Below are 21,373 nucleotides of genomic sequence, written 5' to 3' on the forward strand. Positions count from 1 at the left end.
GTAACGTTGGTTCTGCCTTTTACCAATTGCTCAGAGGTGCATCATTCATCCAAGCCGCACCATGAGCACATCCCTACACTCCTCCACGTCCCAGAAGAGCTCCTACATTCTGGCAGTGCAGAAAGCCCCAACTCTCTCACATTTGTCACTTCTGATAAACTTCCTCCTGGCATGCTTTAGAGGACATGCTCTGGCAAGTCTTCTCAGAAGGTTCCTAATGAAACAGGCCATACATAAAACAAGCAAGGAAGGAGGTACCTGCACAGCATAGTTTTATCACACTATTTCAGAATTCAATAGGGCTGTTCTCATGCTGGGAATCCTGCTGAGATTCCAACTGAATTGCTATTTCAAATACATTTCATCCAAATCAACTCGGGAGACATCACCAAATAAAAATAAAACTTAATTGATGAAATAAAAAAAAAAACCACCTTGATGACTACTTTCTACCATACTAAAAATTAAAGATGTGAACAAATGTGTGGCAAATTGCATAGCCATTTAAAACATCAAGTAGTGAGAGCAGTGTATCTACCTGCTTTAGAAAGACAGACATTAAAAGTAAGCCTTAAATTCAAAACACCGTATGTCACAACGTTCAAAAAGCTATGAGAATCAAATCTTTTCCTAGGAAAGTAAGCAAAACTACAATTTCAAAACAATTAAAATCATTACTTAAATCAGGAGTTTCTGTCTGCTCACCTAAGTAACAACTGAATTTTAGTTGCTTACATTACTTAAATTAACAAATTAAATTGTTCAAATTATGTTGTTTAAATATTTAATTCTAACCCCACTACTTAGTCACAGTATAATAAAAAACATTGATTACTGTCACAGAGATGGTCCTTTTTCTCTACCACCTAATCTTACTACACGCAACCAACAAAACAGATAATTAAACAATGGGAGGCTATGAAGTGCTATGTCTGTTTGGAAGCAAATCCATTGGTTCAATATAGAAAGTGGTTTTGATCCTGCCACCTGAGTATTTCTGGGTCAGTAAAACCACGTAAGCCTTCAGACAGCTCAGGAGCACAAGCAGAAACCCTCCTGGCTCCGATCACTATCCAGTAAATGGAACAACCCTGTGGAGCTGTTTGCTGCCAGCACCATCTGAAAGCGTTCTGGCCAGTTTTAACTTGACACTCAGTATTGCAAAATCAACAACACTGTGCAGCAGGCCAAAGCACCAGCCCCCTACTCCAGCCAACCAGCCAACCTAATGGCATTGAAAGGCAGCTCACAGCTGGGAGACTTGACATAGCCTGCCTTTTTAAAGAATATTTGTCAGTCTGCCTGTCCATGGGAACTCTCTGACCCCGAGTTTAGCTCCGTTGGTTGGAGCATGGTGCTAACAACGCCAAGGTTGGTGGTTTGATCCCCATATGGACCATTCAAAAAGTTGACTTGATGATCCTTGTGGGTTCCTTCCAAACCAGAATATTCTGAGATTCTGAGAAAGCCCCTCTTAGAAAGGAGCCATTGCTCTGCCTGCAGACAAGGGGAATAGAACTTGCAGTCCTGTGTTGACTGGGGAGTTAAGGTATGTGGGATCTCACTCCAGATTAATTACCACGAAGCTCTTCCGATTACAGCTGGTAAGTTTGCTGTCGTGGTGACCAGTTGGCAAGGAGGACATTTTCACAAGAACTTGCTGATCTCAAGGGACCACGGATGATCAGCAGTTCTGACTATTCTGCTCTAACTTCTCTTATAAACACATAGAAGACCCTAAACAGTATAAATTATCATTTGTTGTATTTCCTGAAGAACTGCTTATCTTTGTTGTGGTTTTCTTTTGAAGCAAACACTATTTATAAACTGAATACTGTCATATATATTTTCCATATAACCCTTGTATACCTCCTAACTACTATCAGAAACATTAGGAAGTGAAAATGTATAGTGAATAGTATGTGTAAGCTATTAAAATAGTTGTTACATGAAAGATGCTATTTGTACATTAGCAAAATTACGCCCATCTCTTCTCAGAAGAACTCATACTGTTGTTATTCAATTTGTTTCTCAGCTAAGAGGCACTTCTCTGCACAGGTATCAATTCTTTCAGCAGAGACAGAAAGGACACTACTCACTCTGCACATCTTGGAAAGCTTTGAGATATTCTACAGTGAGGAGTGGCTGAGGCAGTTCGCGGATGAAGAGTTTTAAAAGACTTGCTGCATCATGTTGCTTTACATTTTCCCAGTTGAAAGTCCCTTCATAAAATTTTGCTTCCAGTTCTTGGCAAAGGCCCTGAAAGGCAATGGATACAGAGAGCACCGGTAATACTTGGCTGCTGGAAGTCACACATTATACACACAGCAATACTTTCCACACTTTGAAAGGGGGGGAAGGATATCTGAAATATCACTTAACTCCAGCTGCTGCTCATCTTTTGCTACAAAAAAGATAAATTTAGGATCACAAGTACTTCAAGCAAGCATACAATAATAGGCAGCAGTCAAACCATATGGGAAGAAATCCCATAGGCCTGAGTCAGGGCCATATGGAATATACAATAAGAAACAGATATCATACTCAAGCACATAAGGGTCACGACTTTCCCTTTGCTCAAATATTAAGACTTGCCTGATATACAGAGCAATTCTGAAACTGTCACCCAAGGGTGTTGCTGTAATGCATACATGGCCATTTTCATAAACAAATAAGGCAATTATGTGTGTTGACACACAGCTTCTCATCAAAATATACACTAAGGTGAGGCTGGTTCTCTTTTTAAAACACAGGGAATGATTTGTGTAACTGAATAGCTGAATGTCTTGCCATCTACAGGGAATTCCATGTTGCTGGGCACATGCAGCTTTGCCTAGCATTGGGTGTCAAACATGCCCTGTGTGGAAGTGGACTGTCCAGCAAATCATGAGGTTATGCAGCAGAGTAAAGAGCTCTGAAAGTCTCAGTGGAAGGTCATAACTCTGGGGTTGGGAAAGGGCAGGATGCTGTTGGCAGCAGACATTACCATATCCCTGCCCTGCTCCCATGGCAGTGCTACTACTGAGCTTTCACAGATGCACAAATGAGAATGCACTGCAAAGACCAAATCCTTCTTAGTCTACTGCTAAGCATCAGTCCTGATCTCACACCCACTTCATTTATTTCCTAGTCTGGCAGAGTGAGAAGAAACCTCAGTATAGGGCCAGGGGCCCTGAGGCACCTCTCACAGGTCCCTCCCTTCTTCTAGCTCAGTTATTCTGGACAGAAAAGGAGGACAGAGACACTGGCTTGTTTTGTAAAGTATGTGCTGTGGAAAAACATGGCTGTAATTATTTATCTGGACAAGAAGGGCACATTAAAGAGAGGATATTAGATACATTTGTAAGTTACCCTTCTCATTAAATTTAACTTTGTCTAAATGGAAAATGGATCTATTTCCAAAGAAAATGCGGACACTTAGTTTGATATAAAAGTTGGGTGTTCACAACTGTGCTCCAGAGAGATATTCTGTCTCCACTGACTGTACTGGAGGTTCAAAGGTGCAATGGACATAACTCAGATGTCTAAAGTCAAGTGGGTATGATTTCCTGATCATCAAAAATAGCAAGCTTTAGAAACAAAGATGAAAATTCTCCCTCTGAGGTTCATCAGCTTCTCCATCCACATTCAGACCAAATCACTGCAGCAAATGCAGTATTAAACATATAGATACAATTTTTTTATATGAGAGGCAAAGGCAGAAATTTCAACTATGTGTCCTACTGCTCCAATGCTTACATTTTAAAGTAAATGTATGTGACTACGGGGTATATCCAATGCACTTTTAATAATAACTCTAAAATCAATAGAATATGATAGCAAAGTATTTTTCTGTGTCTTTCTATAAAACTGTATAATGAGGAAAATACTGGTTTTTCCCTGTTTAAGAAAATTAAGCAAAAACTCCAGTCATTTAGTATGATAAATTTCTTGCTTCTTAAAATTTTTTCTATTTAAATAAGTAAAAGGACATATTTGCAAACAAAACTGTTGCTTGATTTAAAGAAGTAGTTCCTGCAAATAGACAGGTTAAAAATAAATGAAAGCCGAATAGTGAATGATCCACTGCCTGGGAAATCTTATTAAGCTAATAAAATCAAAGAACAAACAAATAAACAAAATCACTAAGAAATCACTCCAGTTTGCAAAGTGCGAAGTGGAAATTAAAGAATGGAGGAAAACTGAAAAAAAAATTAGTATCTTAGTTACTGGTAAATAAACAAACCCAATTTCCATAATACTCCCTTCTTTAGTTGTTTCTAATGAACCAGCAGCTGGACCAAGTTCTACACAACAGAGGCTGGCAGACGTCTTTGGACAGCTGAATCCACTTAAATGGTCCTTTCTGTTTAGAATTTAAAGCCAGTTCAGACCGTCTTTTTAACACATTGAGTCTTGGCATGAATCATACTGTGCATTTAGCTCCCTGCATTAAGGCAAATACTGGGGAAGAGTCTGCATGTAATTGGCACTCACCCTGCGAAGTGTTGGTGTGCACAGACGTGCCTAACAAGATTGAGCTCAGTGAGCCGAGCAGTTATATTGCTGTTCATAAAAATAAATGTGAGAGGTTCTTCAGAGCATGCTGCCTGCCTTGCCCTGTAACACAGGTTAAGTCTAGCTATTAAAAAAGGCTCACAACGCCAAGAGAAATGCTTCCTCCTGGGGTGGAAAGACTGTGTATGAACTGTTCAGATGATTAAGCTGGTTCAGGGAAAAAGCAAAAGGCTGGAAAGCTCATGCCAAGAATTAATGAGATTTTGGCACAACTGAATTTGAAATGTAGATTTGACTCTCCTTCAAACTTGAACTCCAGTCTTCCCCCCAAAACTACACTGGGTGAAACCATCATTTCTCTGGCTAATACAATTCAGTTTTCTTTGTAAAGAGATTTTGCTTTCTGTTTTTGAAGATTTTCATAATAACAGGATGCTAAAATATATTTGTATGACAAAATAAAATCAGCAACCACAGATATTTTGGGCATGTTAATAACCTGTGCAATGTTTTACCTTTACTCTTGTCGCAACTCCTGGTATTCTAAGAAGTCCTTCTGTTTCCAGAGTTGTCTCTTCTATCTGGGCAATCAGCTGTCAAACACAAACAAAATTGGCACGAACAAAGATTCCAATTAAAAATTACTGGCAGACAGTTCTGATATATTGGAGCCTTTATGCTTGTATCTCTCTCTGTGCATATGCATCTGTGCACACAGATATGTAACAAGCAGAGGCTCAAACACAGTTTGCAAATGGATTACAGTTGTTGTAGAAGAAAGCTTTAATGTGGTTCTTACCCTTTTTTATGAATACTATTAAAGGAGAGTTTGTCTAGTTTATTAAAAAAGAAAACTGTATGCTTTTTACCTCCTTCGAGCCTCTTCTGAAGACTGAAGAATTCTTTTCAAAAATTACTGTGGCTTCAAAATTATATCCCAATTACTACCCTTGTTAAAATTTCCAAATCAAAATAATTAAGGTAACATTCTCATAAATATCTAGGACTTTACTAGAGGAGAACTAAGAACTTCCAGGCTTTAAAGAAGTTCCTGATTTGCAAATTCTCACATTCTCCTAACAAACTCAAAAGTTTGCAACCCTTCACATGGATAAATTTGCAGAAATTCCATAAAAATACTTAAAACCCATATAATAATTTTTTTTCTCTAAACAATATGCCTAGAAGTATTCACTGAAGGATGGATTTAAGAGTATTCAAAAGAGATCTGTAAACGTCAAAAGCTGATGACATAATTTTAGCACAAATGGTTCCCACAATGTTTAACTAGGGCAGTGCCTTTGTTACATGCCTTCCTGCACCAGCTCTTGATTAAGAAAAATTATGCAACACAGTTGTGTTTTTTCCAGTTACAGAAATTAATGGGAGTTTACCTACCACTGTATTTATGTAACAGATAAATGCCATAAAAAAGATTGGACAGAAAACCCCACAAAGTCAGAAAACAGCACCTGAAGTGTCACCTTAGTGCATTTTCCATGGTTATAAAAGAAAAAAAAAAGTGTTAACTGGCTCCATCCAGTCACCCTGTACCTGGCTTACACCAGATCAGTGGCTGCCACTCACATCTGCTGGGCACAAAGATGCTGTGGGCAGTGTGTGACCTGCCATCAGCACCACTTCTGGGGAAGGCAAGGTCCGGTGGCATGACTGGCAGCCACGACTCCTTCACAAACGCTCACTCACAAGTGACCGCTTGGCACACAGCAAGAGGTGGCCACCAGCCACCACCAACCTTCTGCTGTGGGAAATCCCCTCTTCATCTCTATCAGGGCTGCTCTGCATGGCCTTCTTTGCAGGCCAGAGACCGGAATTACTGCCAGCAGAAACTTCTGATGAAGATACATGAATTGGTATTACCATCAGATTTTCTAGTTGGAAAAGCCCTGACTAAATTATGTCACTATTTTTAATTTAAATTCCGTAATGGAATAAAAACTAGGTGTATTTTTATTTAATTAAGCAGCCTTCCTGTTAACTTGCTTTTGTTTCGTTTCAGTGATAAAAAAGGTACATTTAAAAAAGCAGAATGAACAAAATTGCTCTCTTGCACTTTATATAAATCCCCTATTCCTGTGAAGCACATACTGCAGAGAACAGGCAGAAGAAATGGGAAACTTTTTATTTTCATATTCTCATTTGAAGTAAAACTGTATTCCAAATGATGCCTGCACCTTGCAAAACAAATCACATCTATAAGCTATTAATGTTTATGTAGAACTTTCGATGTTGCTAGGATAGCAGAGTGATCAATCACTGTTTGCAATTTGATTTCTCAGTTTATAGATAGCATCTTTTCCAGGAATGTGTTTTTATGATTCTGAGGAAGTAATTTCTGGCATGAATGACACAGAAGTAGTTTTCAGACCATGATGCAAAACTACTTTGAGATTTCTGTTTCTCAAAAAATAACAAGCACATTCACAAATAGACTGAAATGGTGATGACAGAGCACTGAGTTTCTGTCAGTTTTAGGACAGGTCCATATACAGTAGTTTATTTTCTTCTCAAGAAATGAGACATACTATGCGTGGGCAGTAAATCCAGGGTCTCCATCATCTTTCCAATTATCTCCCCCATTACCATGACATGATATGGCCAAAGCATACCCCTGTGTACTAAAGCAACAAGTCTTCTGGAAAACCACCTGACTAGTGAGTTTATTTCTTTAATTCAAAATATGTCTGATACGATGCAAAGTATCACATTTACTGAATTAGCAAGTAAAGTTGCAAGTAAAAGTTACAATAACTTGGGTGGATTAGTGTACTATACTGAAAACTGCAACAGGAAGCAAATAAATCCAGGACAAAATGTTATGTACTTGTCATTTGCACGTATGTAAAAACTTGACTTCTTCATGCCTATGTACCTTTTGAAAAATCAGTGGGATCTTGGTTCCTGGGACCTTCTTCTGATCCTGTTCCAGTAGAAGTGACAATGGGACACCAAACAAGCCAGAGTCTGAAGAATAAAGCAAAAGAAACTGAGATCCACATCTTTTCCAGTACATGTGATACTGGAATAAACCCACATTTCTGAAGCAGTAAGTCTATTTGATGCGTTCAGAGCTATTGACCTTTTGTTTAAAGTGTTTTAATGTCTTTGTCAATCAAGCTGTTACACAAAACACTCTGGCTAAAAGGATTTATCATCTCTTTCTCAGAAGTCTTCTGTTTTGACTTCAAATTGCCATCCACATATTCTGCAGCACAGTAAAACAAACTGCATAAATGTACCATCTGTGTAGTTCTGGTTTGCAGAATGGGTGTAATGATGACCCTGCTATGCAGATCTTCATCACTCAATGCAAGTTATTATAGTGAAGATGGAAATGGTATGGGTAAAATATGCAGAATTTGGTCACTAAAATGAGACAAATACAATTATCACCCAGAGTTACTCTGAACAGTGCTCTCTTTGAAGGTTTGGAAAAACAGCTATTAAATGCCTGTGCTGTTGAATTATGTAACAATGGCAGAACACAAGATAACCAACTCAAACCAAAAGGTTCATTTTTAAAAAAAGCAAAAGTACAGTTAATTCTTGGTTAGAAAATAACTTTTACAATAGGGCTAAGGCAATTAATTTTTTTTTTAAAGGAATTCTGTTGCAGTTAATTTAGCCCTAATGAAAAACCAACCTTAGTCTTCTTGTAAATGGGACTTTCATGTGTTATGGCCCAGCTGAATAGAAGTGAATGGCCATTTAAAGAAAGCTATGCTAGTGATGACTAACCCAAAGTTTGCTGACACAGAACTTCTCTGTCAGGAGTACTGATAATTGCTGTATGTGCAATTTTTCTGGAACAGCATATAACAATACATGTAGTTAAAAACTGCTGCTTGGTATGATGCCATGCCAATACTGAACACAGAACAGATGAAATTACTTAAAAAACAACTGTCAGCCCTTGAGGAAATATGATATACATCAAAGAAAGATCAATTTCAGTACCAAACCAGAAGCTCTTGTATCTCTGTCAGCATAAAAAGTCTACCTATAAAATACAAGGGACTCATACATACAGGCAATATCCATACCCCATAGCGTTATTACCTTGAAGTTCTTGTCAATAATAAAAGTTTCCATCGAAACGTAGTTGGAAAAAAACAAACTCCAGGAGGTCAATAAAAAGGCAGGGCTGGGCACAGCACAGCATTCTCCAGAAGAATGATGTTTTCATCATCTTCACATACTCAAGCACAAAGGGCAAAGTGAATAGACCCACCACTGTATGAATCAATTGGCCAAACAACACTTCAGGGGTGAAGAGGTAAAGGTCAGACAGAGCAACAAGGCACCGAAGGCAGTACATTGCAAAAGCAGATTAGCTTGGCAGAAAAGGTGATGTCATTGTCCATTTCCTACACATTGCCATGAGTCTAGACTATCTTTTTTACCTTTTAAAAAAGTTTTTAATCAATTCACGTTTTATGAATGACTGCTATTCAGATAATAATGCTGAGAGTGCAAGTCAATTAACAATTAATTTTGTAAGAAGAAGCAGTTAAAACTAAGACCCAAAATACAAGAGAAGAAAATGCTTTGTCTCTGTTTATTAGTGACAGCACAAATACTTCTGCAAGAAGAAAATGCATTCAAGCAATCAAGGTCTTGTTGATGTTTTTGTGTATGCCTTTTGCATTAAAAAAACTGTTCACTCTTACTGTAAAGTGAAGAGCATATTTTGAAGAATCTAATGTACCTTGCTGTGTATCTCTCTATGCTCTCTGTTGCTTTCAATTATTTAAAGTGAGCTACTGCACTGTCACATTCACTGAACCTTGACAACAGAGTTTGGCCAAAGCAGGCTTGTGATTAACTGGTAACACATTTCAAGCTCTTGTAAAGCATTTAGCAGAAGCCAAAAATACAAAAACCAAACAAAGCACTGAAAACCTCCAGCATCATGAAATTGGTTTCCATGTTTTCTATGCTCCCAAGAAAAGCACTGTGATTACACATATGCACCAATGGCTTGCAGAGGAAAGTGACGTGTTGCAGCTGCCTCTGCCTCCTCTGCAACAGCTTACATCTTCTACTTTATATGATGCCATTCAGCATAACAACTGCATTATAGCCTAAGTAAATACTGGATGGGCAAGGCCTATATGACACAGGAAAGTTTGTGCCAGACAGAATAGAAAACAGGTGACAAAGGCTCCCAGCATCTCCCACCTACAGCAACAAAAGCACACAAGTCAGGTAGACTCACCTGAATGACATAATTATTTCGGCTGAAATAGACCTTTGAGATCATCAAGTCCAATTGTGAAAGTAGACCACACCTACCTTCAGGAATACCCACAAAGAGCACATGCACATGCTCTTTGGGAATAAATCAGCACAGACAAACTTCTGTGGAGCAATTCTTGCTGCACAGCATGCTACTAAGATAGTTACCCTCCACTCTTTAGTTTATCTGCTCAGTTACTGTCTTGAGTTTTAACTACAGAAAAAGAGCTGGAGACATAACGTCACTGAACTTGTTTAAAGCATGCCTTGAGTAAGGTGTAAAAATTAAATGTTGCTCAGGGCCTATGTTACTGTTTATATATTAAATATAAATTTTCTGCTGAAAAATCATAAAGAACCGGCTACATTTGTTTTGTTGGATTAAACAGATGCAATTGGTTCAGAATACAAAACACCAACTTACCTTTGGTTTTGATTTTTACAGCTTTCTGCTGCTTGAATTCTGTCCCGAGTATGTCATAGAGAGCAGTTAATTCAATCAGTGCTAAAGAATAGACTTTCTTCATGTCCTGAGGGGCTAGGTCACCAATCTTTGTGGTACCTGTTTTGTCCTTCGGCAGTCTGAAATTCTAAAAGCAGAGATTTGCAGCAGGGTGAATAATCCAAGTCATGACAAATTACTTATCTCAAAGGCTGGGCTTCCTTCAGGGTACAACCTTTCAACACGAAGCCTGCTGTTACTGACTAAATCATGGGAGAATCCCCCAAACAGGTTAAAAAGCAGATGATCTTAAAATGACAGCAAGATTTAGGTTCTCAGTGACTTCTGGAGGTCATCTAATTCAATTGCTGCTCAAAGCAAGGCTAAATTCAAAGTTTGATTGGGTTGTTTGTTGTTGCTGTTCAAATGAATTTTGAAAATTCCCAATAACCCCTGTGGGAACCTGCTTCAGTGTGGAATGCTCTCATGGAGACTTTCTTTACTTTGCAGAACAAAATTTCCCCATTAGTCACTTGTGTCCATTAACTCTTGTCCTTTTACTTGGCATCTCCAAGAAGAGTCTGGATTTGTCCTGCTTGCAATCATCTACTCGTCCTTCCACCTTCTGCATCCTTTTCCAGTTTACAGTGGTGGAAATGGCTATCCAAGAACAATCCTAAGCATGTACAATTGGGACAGAAATCCCTTTGTACTTGTGCACACAAAATAAAATATTTGGCTGCCATATAAATAATAATAAAGGGGTTCTCTTCTTAGGGAAGGGGGATACTTAATCATGGCTCCTTTCTACTGCACTAGATACTCAGAGGCTGCAGAAATCAATATAAAGAATTTAGTTGAAAGGGTGAGGGAGAGGGACTTCCCAACTCATTGAGCTTTCTAACTCCATCTCTCACCAGCAGGCTTTTAAGCATGCATGACTCAAAGCAGGAAGGTTGACAAGACTTTCTTCCACTTGGAAAGACATATTATACTCATGAATTATTTTCTTACCCTGTACAAACCCAGCAATAGCAGAGATGAATTGCTGGTTATGGTACATGACTACAAGGGCACATACCAAAACATAAACATAATTTACAAATGGTAGATACGTAGCCAGTTCCCCACCTTGAGCTTTCATTGACTTGCACAAACATGTCTGTTTAAAAATAGCTGCTGATGATGAAGGTGCAACCAATAAATTGTAGATTTAAATAGGTAACTCCCTTCCTTTTCCTATCATTTTGCAGCTCCTTTTGTAACTGAATAAGAAATCTCATAGCCATGTCTTTGAGCAATCCTTCACAAGACTAGCCAGAAGTAGAGCTAATGTATGTATTATGCATATATATATGCATATATACAGAAGTTAGAGCATAGCTTTTATCTCCTTGTTATACGCTGCATTAGAGAAACATGACTCAAACACTTCAGAATCCATCTCTAAATATCCATTAGTGTCTGGTTTATAATGTTTAAACTAGGATACATGGGGTAATTACTGCTTGAAGAACTGCACATGTCCTTATCTAAATTAAGTGTTTGAAGAACTGGGAAACATTACTTCAGAAACTGTGTTTACTCAGACATGTTTGCATACAGTGTTAGGAAAAAAAAAAAGACAATTTTCACACCAGTCATTAGTTTACACGTAGTAGTATTTATACGTAGCTGCATGTTCATGAACTGTTAGGCAGAGAGAGATCCTCAAAGAGATTTCTGAGGATTGACATCAAAATCCCTTGGACTATTTTCTTTTGTATTTACATGGATTCATTCAGAAAGAGCCTTTTTTATTAAGTGCTGGAAAGAAAAACTGAGTTCAAATTAGTCCTTAATTTCCTGCCATTTGACTCCAGACCTCTAACTTCTACAGACAATTCTTTCTTCATTCTCATCCTTCACCTACCTGCACTGGACAGCTGCAAAAGGTTTCTACAGGCATCCACCAACCTTTTTCGTATTACAATAGAGCTTTTTATTAGAGGTAAAGCATCTCACCTCAGATAACAAAAAGGGGCTGTAAACAAATGAAGCAAGGACACAGCTTATGTACAACTACCACTAAGCCACTATTCCAGCTTAATATTGGCAGTTCATCATTTCTTACATATAGAGTGCATTTTGCCAGACAGACAAGTACATAAATAGGCATAAATGTAGTTATTTTCATGTTATTGAGCATACTATTTCCAAAAATAGTTACCTTAAGAAGCTCTATCTCTACAAAGCTGAATTTGGCAATGTTCTTCTAACTCTAATTCACTCAGCATCTGATAAATGTCACCCAAACAGTACCTCTAGATAAAAAAAAAAGATAAATAAATAAGAAACACCTACCGGGAGAAGAGTGTCACCCCCTCCACCTCTGTACATTTTGCCTACTGAGCTGTCTTTAAGATTAGCTGCCTGTTCTGCAAATGATATCTCCAAATTGATGTCAGTGTCTGAAGGTCGCATGTCTTCAAGCAGGTTCTTCTGCTCATCTGTTCCAAGACTGAACTTCGGACCTGAAAACACCATAAAAAAAAGCTAAAAATCAACAGCAGCACAATCAAGCACCACTCAGTGCATGAGAGTAAGTTTTAAACCAAGTAGAAGTTGATTCCGTGCAAGCAATGGACTTTCTGGTTTCAAAGTCATTGTTCCTGTGGTTTTTATGTCAGTTGAAAATTCAGCTATTGGCAACAGTTCAGCTTTTGTAGGTCTTCTTCAATAATTTTGTCAAGACATGGGGTTTTCTCTCCTATTTATCTATTATGAAAAGATAGAGCAATCCACCTCAAACAAACAGCAGACTCCCAGAATCCTGCAGAGCCAAAGAGCTTTGGCATTAGAAGTTTCTTGCCATCAAACACTTTCCAGCTTCAAAGACATTTGAAGACAAAGTAACATTCTGCAAACAAATCAGCAAACTTTTCTGCTGTTAAGATTTCAAAAGCAATAGAGAATGTGTCCTCTACGAAAGAACTAACATCTGGGAATAACAGGGAGTACACATATCATATCTTTGTTCCATCATTCCTGTTCTCACCTCAGTCTGAGAAGTCTAGATTCCTCAAAACTCTTTGGGCATGTTTCCATGATACAGGGAAGGACTAAGTACACAACAATAGCCTAACTTCTCTTTCTTTGTTCCTTAAAGAAATCAAACACTAGACAAATTTAGAACACTTTTTGTTAAAGGACTAAAGAAGCAAAAAAGGGAGAAGCAGTTCTGCCTTTAGTAAGTTTCCCAATTTCACAGTAGATCAACCACTGCTTTTAGTCTGAAGTTAAAATATATTGTGAAAGAAGCTATAGGAAAATTATATTGTAAAAAACACTACTTAATACAAAGCATCAAAGTCTAAGAAAGTTTTCAGTCTCTCCACCATCCCTCTCATAATGTGTATCCAAAAGGATACATCAAGGACTAGGTTCCTTTTAGAAGACATCACAGAATCACAGAAGGTTTTCAGGTACTGCAAAAGAGTAAAGTCACAGAATAAATTAGTTTAGAAAAGACCTTTGAGTCCAACCTATGACCAAAAACCACCATGTCAACTATACCATGGCACTAAGTGCCATGTCCAGTCTTTCCTTAAACACCTCCAGGGACTTCACAACCTCCCTGTGCAGTCCACTCCAATATCTAATCAGCCTTTCTGTGAAGAACTTCTCCTTAATGTCCAACCTAAATCTCTCCCGGTGCAGCTTGAGGCTGTGTCCCCTTGTCCTGTTGCTGGTAGCCTGGGAGAAAAGACTAACCCCCACCTGGCTACACCCTCCTTTCAGGCAGTTGTAAAGACAGATAAGATTCCTGAGCCTCCTTTTCTCCAGGCTAAACAACCCCAGCTCCCTCAGCCACTCCTCGTAAGACTTACTCTGTAGACCCTTCACCAGATTTATTACCCTGCTCTGGACATGCTCCAGCCCCTCAATGTCCTTTCTGAATTGAGGGGCTCAGAACTGGACACAGAACTCGATATGTAGCCTCTCCAGTGCTGAGTACAGAAGAAGAATCACTTCCCTAAGTCCTGGAACCATGATTCTGCCACTGGCTCCAACTCACATGAGACCGCAGCCTGTTCAAAACTAATATACCACAAGTGCAGGAAAAGTGGATGCAAATGGACATGAGTTGAGAAGGAGAAACACGAGAAGTGAATATGTTTTGGTGTAAGAATGTTGTATAATACAATAAACTAATTTTTTTACAGTGCTGTGGGAAATTTTTGTATTCCTGGAATAACTACCCTATGACAAGACAGAAAAAAGTTCCCAGAAAATAGTTACAGGTACAGCAAAAGCTGATTCTGAAGCAGAGGAAAGCCCGCAGATAGGCTGATTAAGAGGAGGAGTCAGGGAAGTGCTGCTCTACACCAACAGTATCAGGTCTGTAAAAGAACTGAGCTGAAAGCATGCAATCCAAACAACGTATGAAGCAAGAAGTTTAAAAAAAATTACAGCAACTCAACATTTTTTCTAAATTATATCTGTATCTTATTGAAAGACACAAAACTATTCTCTGACATTCTTTAGAGTGAGTCCTGAAAATAACCTCAGTCAGGCAGGACCAAACTCAGGGGACTTGATAGACACGCAAATGGCTGAAGCCACCACAGCCACTTTCTGGTTAGGCACAGTGCTTTACACAGCCACTCCCACGTCAAAGTACTTACCTAAGCTGAGACACTTTCAGAGAGAGGAGGTGGATTTGAGTTAATAATTTGACTCTACTTACAACCAAGCAATGCTGTGAGAAGTAGAACAGAACATTTTCCAATTCTGCTGGTTGAGTGTGTTACTCATCCCTTGTTTTTTCCAGAGTGGCTTCTGCTTACTTTCCACAGATCCCAAAATGCCTAGGGCATATGCTAAAGATTAAGCTGATCTTGAAAGGAGAGCTGCTCCTTTTGGTAAAGAGATATCTGAGTCCTCAGTAAGCAAACATATCCAAGGTCAAATTCATCCCTGACTCTGATCCTTGGCCTCCCTGTGCATACATCCCTATATATCATGTAAACTGTTTAATGCATCCGAACTGAATGAAAACACTTTCCCGTCCCCCCAAAACTTTTGTCATGCTAATGTGGCCTATACCTGACCTACATACTCCCTACCAGTCTAGGAGGGATCTGATGTTAACAAACAAAAAAGCAGTAGCTCCTATTTCAGTCCTCTGGTCATACGAAGGTGTCATGTAAAGCAGATGTCTCGGTAATGCTCTGCACATTTTAAAGATCTGGAAATGCTGCCGTTGTGGGGAGTTTCTTCCTGGTTGTAAAGCCTTGCTCCCATTGTTGTACATTCCTGAACTAGGCAGCAGCTGTAAGAGGAAGTAGCCTTGGTGTTCTGCCAACCTGCCCACCACATGCAATATTTAATGAGAGAAATGTAAGTGTGATACAGAAAAATGTAAATATTGTCTATGAGGATGTGAAAACCATATTTTACATGAGTTCTGTACCCTTCCCTTAGTTCACAGAGCTATTTAAAGATTACTTAAAATGATGGGGTTTTTTCAGGAATAAAACAAGGAAACATTGCAAGTGTCAATTGTGCTATGTCCTAGCCTTGCTAGGGAATCTCGAGTATACACCAATGAAGCTAAGCTGACAGATCTTAATTTACAATTGAAAAGGTAGAATGATTTTTTCTTTGACTGACAAAGCACTTCTCAAAAATGCTAATTCATAGGTGGTTATAAATTGAAAATAAAAGCTTCATAATCATTTCACTGACACTGTTACTTTGGCTATAGGATCCTCATTTATCATGTAAAATAATAAGCAAAACCAAACTCTTTAATTAAAAACCACCAGATTTCAGTTTTTTCCCCTATCAATAAGCAAATATTACTGCTCTTTAGCCTCATATTACACATGGTACACACAATTCCTTCATCCACTCTCTAGATAGTTATGCTTTGGAGCTGTCCTTATACAGAGGTTTTATCTATTATTCTTCCCCTGTAGCTAATCCTATGTTCAGAGAAACAACTGCAGTCACAGTGAACTGAATTTTACTAGTCCCCTATTTAAGCTAGTAGGTATTTAGCCTTTCATCTTTTATTATTTCCATTTTATTTCTTGAGAGGTCTCAACCAATAAAGTTATTTACTCTTTTTCACAGGATTCCAAAGAAAATTACTTCTTTTCTTTTGTATCTATTGAACATACTGCCAGCTTTGCAGGCCTTTAGTGAGTGTCACGGATTGTTAAAACAATAACGCCTTTTGAGAGCTTAATACATGATTCTGAATTTTCTTTTTGTTTCCTGTAGACACACTCCGTACCTACATGAAACAAAGGGACTTATTATCTGTGAGTTCACATATATCATTTAGTCAAGAAACAAGGTGGAGTTCACACAGCCCAGGTGTGCTCTAAGGGCCAACCACTAACATCTTCAGCCTGGCAAAAGCACTTGGGAATGCAGCATTCAAATAGCCCATTAGGAACAGACTCATCACCTTTGGAGTATGGCCAAGAAGTTTTTTACCATAACAATTCTAAGATGTCTCAATTTAAGCTTTTTTTAATAATGTCCGAGATTATGCTCATATTTTTTCAGGTAAAACTGGGACAACTTCTGTGTCAAAGAGGGTTTCCATTTTAAGATAGTGTCCTTGGATTTGGACTTCATAAATATTTAGTACCTCTGAAATATCATGCACTGTTTACTTTTTGTCTTAAATTCATTCACTGTTTGTATAACACTAATTAGCTCATCATTCTGGAGGAAAGATCACAGCACAGCACTGAAACAGGTGCGGTGCTTTTAACACCACCAAACTTCCATGGCTTGACTGCAAATTGAACTGATTTTTCCTTCCTGCTCCAATCTTGGGAGCAGAGCCCACTGCAGCATGTTGACTGGAGCAGGAGTGTATCAGGATGTAAGCAGGCTGCATTTGCCATCCACATCACAATCTGTGCTGAGGAGAGCTAGCATATGGGATTTGCCTTTCAGAACTTCCCATTTCTGAAGGGTTCATCAAGGCCACGGGGAAAAAAAAGAACCAGATGTGATAAAAACTCTGTAATAATTGCTTGGTAATTTTCCAGCTCTGAATCCTACAGTGAAGTTTATTGACACAAGCACCAGGCATCTCTTCCTTCCCTTGTGCTGAAGCAGCAGTCTGGCAGTCCTCCCAATTTTTTTACTGTTCTTACTGGAGCGAGGTTTGCTGAGAGGGCAGGAGGGAAACACTTCTGGAAACACACAAATTTGGTGTTATTCAGGGCTGGTTTATATTCATGTCTCCCACTTCAACTGCCATGCACACTCCGTATCGTCCACTGCTGTTTTCCAAGTCTAATTCTAAAGTAACGATTTTTCCAAAATGCTACTGGTCAGTACTCTAGAACTGAAGCAGAACTTTATTTGGTGGCTTAATTACAGCTAACTAACTTACAATAGGTAACTTGATCTGCCTGCTTAATGCAGGTGTAGGGTTCAATGTAACATCTATGTGCTATCCAGTCCTCCAGAAGAAGAAAAAAACCCAATATATAAACAAAGCAGAATAACAGTGCAGCATCTTAAAGCTTAAATGGTTGCCAGTAAATAACCTGATCCCTACAGGGGAGGATATGGTGGTATCACGGACAGAGCACAACCTTTACTTTGAAGAAATCTACCACGATGCAGGACAGCCACCATTTTATTATTGGGCCTGAAGAAAAGCAGAAAGCTCTGTCAAAGTCTTTCACTGGAATTCATACGCTCAAAACAGAAACTATGGAATCAGCTAAGGACTTCCGTGATGTACTATCCTAGCAGTGAGAGGAAAGGGTCTTCCATGGGTACTGCACCTCTCTTGTGTGATCACACGCCACTGAATACAACCTACTTGCACATAATGCTATTTCATTTCCATTTTCCTTGAAAAGGTAAACAACCTTTTTCTTTCATCCCTGTTTTTCTTTTAATTTGAGCTACAGATATATAGCCAGTTCTCGCTCTTTTTTTTGATGCTTACAGTCCAGCCAGTTCTTTTTTTTTTTCTTATAGTCCATTTGGTTTTATTCTTTTGTGTGCACTGATGAGATTGTGCATAGGCCTTCATTTCCTGTAATGTACAGCAGAGATAGACCAGAAGGGATAAATTAAGGATCAGAAATGGCCTGAGCATAAGCTACAAGAGGAGACTTCTCCCAGATAGCTTGATTATAAAATGATCCCTGATAACAAACAGGGTTTCTCAGGTGACTCAAAGCACAATACCCACAGGCACACTTAAAATTCTACACACCAACAATGCAGTCCAGAACAGGTTTCTCATTATAATTTAATTTTTTTGAGAAGTTACTTAAAATATGGACCCATGTAGTAGCTTGTGTAGTTGAACATCAGCAAACCAAAAACAAAAATAAATAAAATAAAGAAGAGAGTAATTTGGCATTACCTTTTGTTCCATCGTGTGTTTCATTTTTGTTTTCACTTGTTCTCACAGTTGAAGGTTCACTTCCTTCACAGACCTATGAAAGAAATAATAAATATGCATGGCTATAAAAACCTAGTGCATGGTTGTAGAAAAACCTAGTGCATGGTTGTCCTTTGACTCTGTGCAGGATTAAAACACACACCTGCAATTCAGGGGTATGTAAAAGCACATCTCTGTGTTTCAGCAGAAAACCCCCTGCCAAAGTCTAAGGGGATCTGAAACCTAGGTAATTAAAAAAGAAGTAATTAAGTCAATTCCTCTTATTCCTGGAAGGCTAAGTGGGTGAAGGACTTTATTTTCCAGAGCGGCAAAGAATATGAAAATGCATTCTGACCTGAAGCTGTAGTTTGCACTGGAAAGGATAGGGAAAGGGAATCTGGAGGAGACATTTTGACTGACTCAGACCAAATTCCTTTCTCTTGAAAAAGCTGACATGGTTGCCTCCCCTAGAGAGCAATCCCATCCCTTTCACAGGGCAGCCTGACATTAATATCTGTGCTTACAGCTCAGATTTCCAACAGCAAAATCAGGATACTTTGAAGAGATGAAAAATGGGAAAGGATTTGAACCACCCTCTCCCTTCTACAATGCTGTCCTACCCAGTCTCAAGATGTGTCACATTTTGTGAACTGGATGACACCTACTATAGACAAAAATATTTCAGAACATGTAGAAAATCTATGCCCATATATATGGGTATACATAGACCCACATACATTTTTACCCACATATCATTTTTACTTTTTGGCAACTTAAACTAACAATGAATGTTTAGCACTCTGTATTTCTAATTGTATTTTACTCAAGCAATTTATAACTCCATTCTTAGCAAGAAGACAAATACAAGTTTTAAAGATTTCTCCCATTAACACAATCTGTATATTCACTTCCTTTTTTTTTTTTTAAACAAGTATCTTGAGAGGATGAAGAAGTTGACAGGACTGCCCAGAAAATTATCTCTCTTTCACAAAGTAGCAGAAGCAGACTGGGAAGCTGTCAAGGTATCAAAAGTCGAGCTTCTCTTTGGGAATATGGCAGGAAATTTAGGAGAAAAATTAACACAATTGTTGTGTTGATGTTTTACATCAACACTATTGTTTTACCTTTCCTCCTGCTTTCCTCCAGATGAAGGGAGGTTACAGGATTTTCAGAGGCTATTATTAAACTGGAATGACTTCATACAGCTGCAGGTGGCTTGAGTCCTCTTTTGTTACATAAAAAGTTTTCTAATGATGGGCGAGTAACAAAGCACTGAGACGTTACCTAGGGAGGTAGTCGAAGGTACTTCACTGTGGATACAGAAATGCTGCTAGCAAGGATTTTCTTGCTATTTTCTAAGTCCGTGAGAGACTTTTCTCTCACACAGAAGAGGTAGCAGAGTTATGTAGGCAATGAAATACCTGCAACATTGAGAAGCCTTGTTTATACTATAGTAGAAAAATATTTGGATGTAGAAAATATTATAGTAGAAAAACAATGGGTGTTTTAGGATTTTAGCCAATCACCCCCAAGGGATGGCTGATCCTTGTCCAATTAGACTATGAAGAAAAAAGTCTATAAAAGAGTTTGTAAAATAATTAAATAAATCAATCTTGCTGCATAATTCCTGCCTGCTGGATCTTCTCTCCTCCTCTCTATGGCTGAGGGACACGGTAAAATACCCTACTGTATTCTTTAATACTTAACTACAGGCTTTCAGTGACAGATTAGGTGAATAACCACAAGCAATGATTTTTGAAGAATTATCTTGCTTTGGAGAAAGGAATGAAGTACAAGTTTGAGGACCCATACTTGTATTACTTTATTTCTGTCAAGGAGACAAGTTTAGAAGGATTTTTTTCCCCCAATATCTCTATATTTAATAAACAGCCATTTGTTTTACACATCTTAAATGCTTACAATCATTTTCTGTTTGCATGACTTCTCAGTGGTGTCTTCAACATCAAAACATGTAGTTTAAGAGAAAAAAATCTACCTAACATTGTGACATAGGATTTTCAAAAATTCCAGTATGTAGCTTACATACCGGAACATGAATATTTCTTGTGCTTTACTGAAATAACACACTTGAAAGAGAAATTACAACACTTTAAGCTACATGGCATTTTACCTAAATTGCTCTGCTATTAGATCTTGTAATTTTTAGGTAGAGTCAATTACAAATCAGATCCCAGAGAGCTTTTATGGAGTTAATATCTCTTCTGCAACCACAGGCAAAGCAGAACAGTGAAAGGGAAGTTGTGCCCCCAGAACACACCACTTCCCCCACTACATTTAACTTCAACTGAGTTTAGAAGGATTTGCTGAAGGAGAGGAAGCGGTTGGGGGAAGGAGGAAATTAAATCCCCCTCAAAATTCACTGTGCTTTCCACCACCACAACCACTGCACTGAATGGCAGTGTCAGCATCAAGAATGAGGGACGGAGTTGAGGCCAGGTAAACCAGTCATGCACTTCCATCAGGTCTCATCCTTATGGCTGAAGATCTCAGTGCTCTGAGGGAGCAGACAGGACACATACCCTTCTCCATGGAAAAGGAATTCTAATCACAGTCCCATTTCCCTCCTTCCCCTTTCCTGTATATGGGAGAGGAATTCTCTTCAGTGTCCCATGATGGGAAACTGGGACCCTTTGGGGCCTTTCAGAGCAACTTCCCATACACAGTTTAATACACACATAGGCCCTGAGAATTAGTATGGGGCTTGCATCCCCAGGTGATAGGCATAAAGACCTAGCCAA

At 38.7% G+C, this 21,373-nt stretch overlaps 1 protein-coding gene across 3 annotated transcripts in view; it reads right to left on the bottom strand.

Annotated features, from left to right (window-relative positions):
- Positions 1-21,373, bottom strand: part of ARHGAP18 (Rho GTPase activating protein 18) — a 95,209-nt gene that overhangs the window by 14,937 nt on the left and 58,899 nt on the right. For all 3 annotated transcript variants that reach the window (XM_032101711.1, XM_032101710.1, XM_032101712.1), the window contains exons 4-9: positions 18,597-18,669; positions 12,542-12,711; positions 10,181-10,346; positions 7,391-7,482; positions 5,013-5,090; positions 2,100-2,259 (exon numbers count right to left, since the gene is read on the bottom strand). In XM_032101711.1, the coding sequence (XP_031957602.1) occupies positions 2,100-2,259; positions 5,013-5,090; positions 7,391-7,482; positions 10,181-10,346; positions 12,542-12,711; positions 18,597-18,669 (739 nt within the window). The remainder of the gene's footprint in view (positions 1-2,099; positions 2,260-5,012; positions 5,091-7,390; positions 7,483-10,180; positions 10,347-12,541; positions 12,712-18,596; positions 18,670-21,373) is intronic.

This window comes from Corvus moneduloides, chromosome 3 (assembly GCF_009650955.1).
Source record: "Corvus moneduloides isolate bCorMon1 chromosome 3, bCorMon1.pri, whole genome shotgun sequence".
In the NCBI taxonomy this organism is placed as follows: domain Eukaryota; kingdom Metazoa; phylum Chordata; class Aves; order Passeriformes; family Corvidae; genus Corvus; species Corvus moneduloides.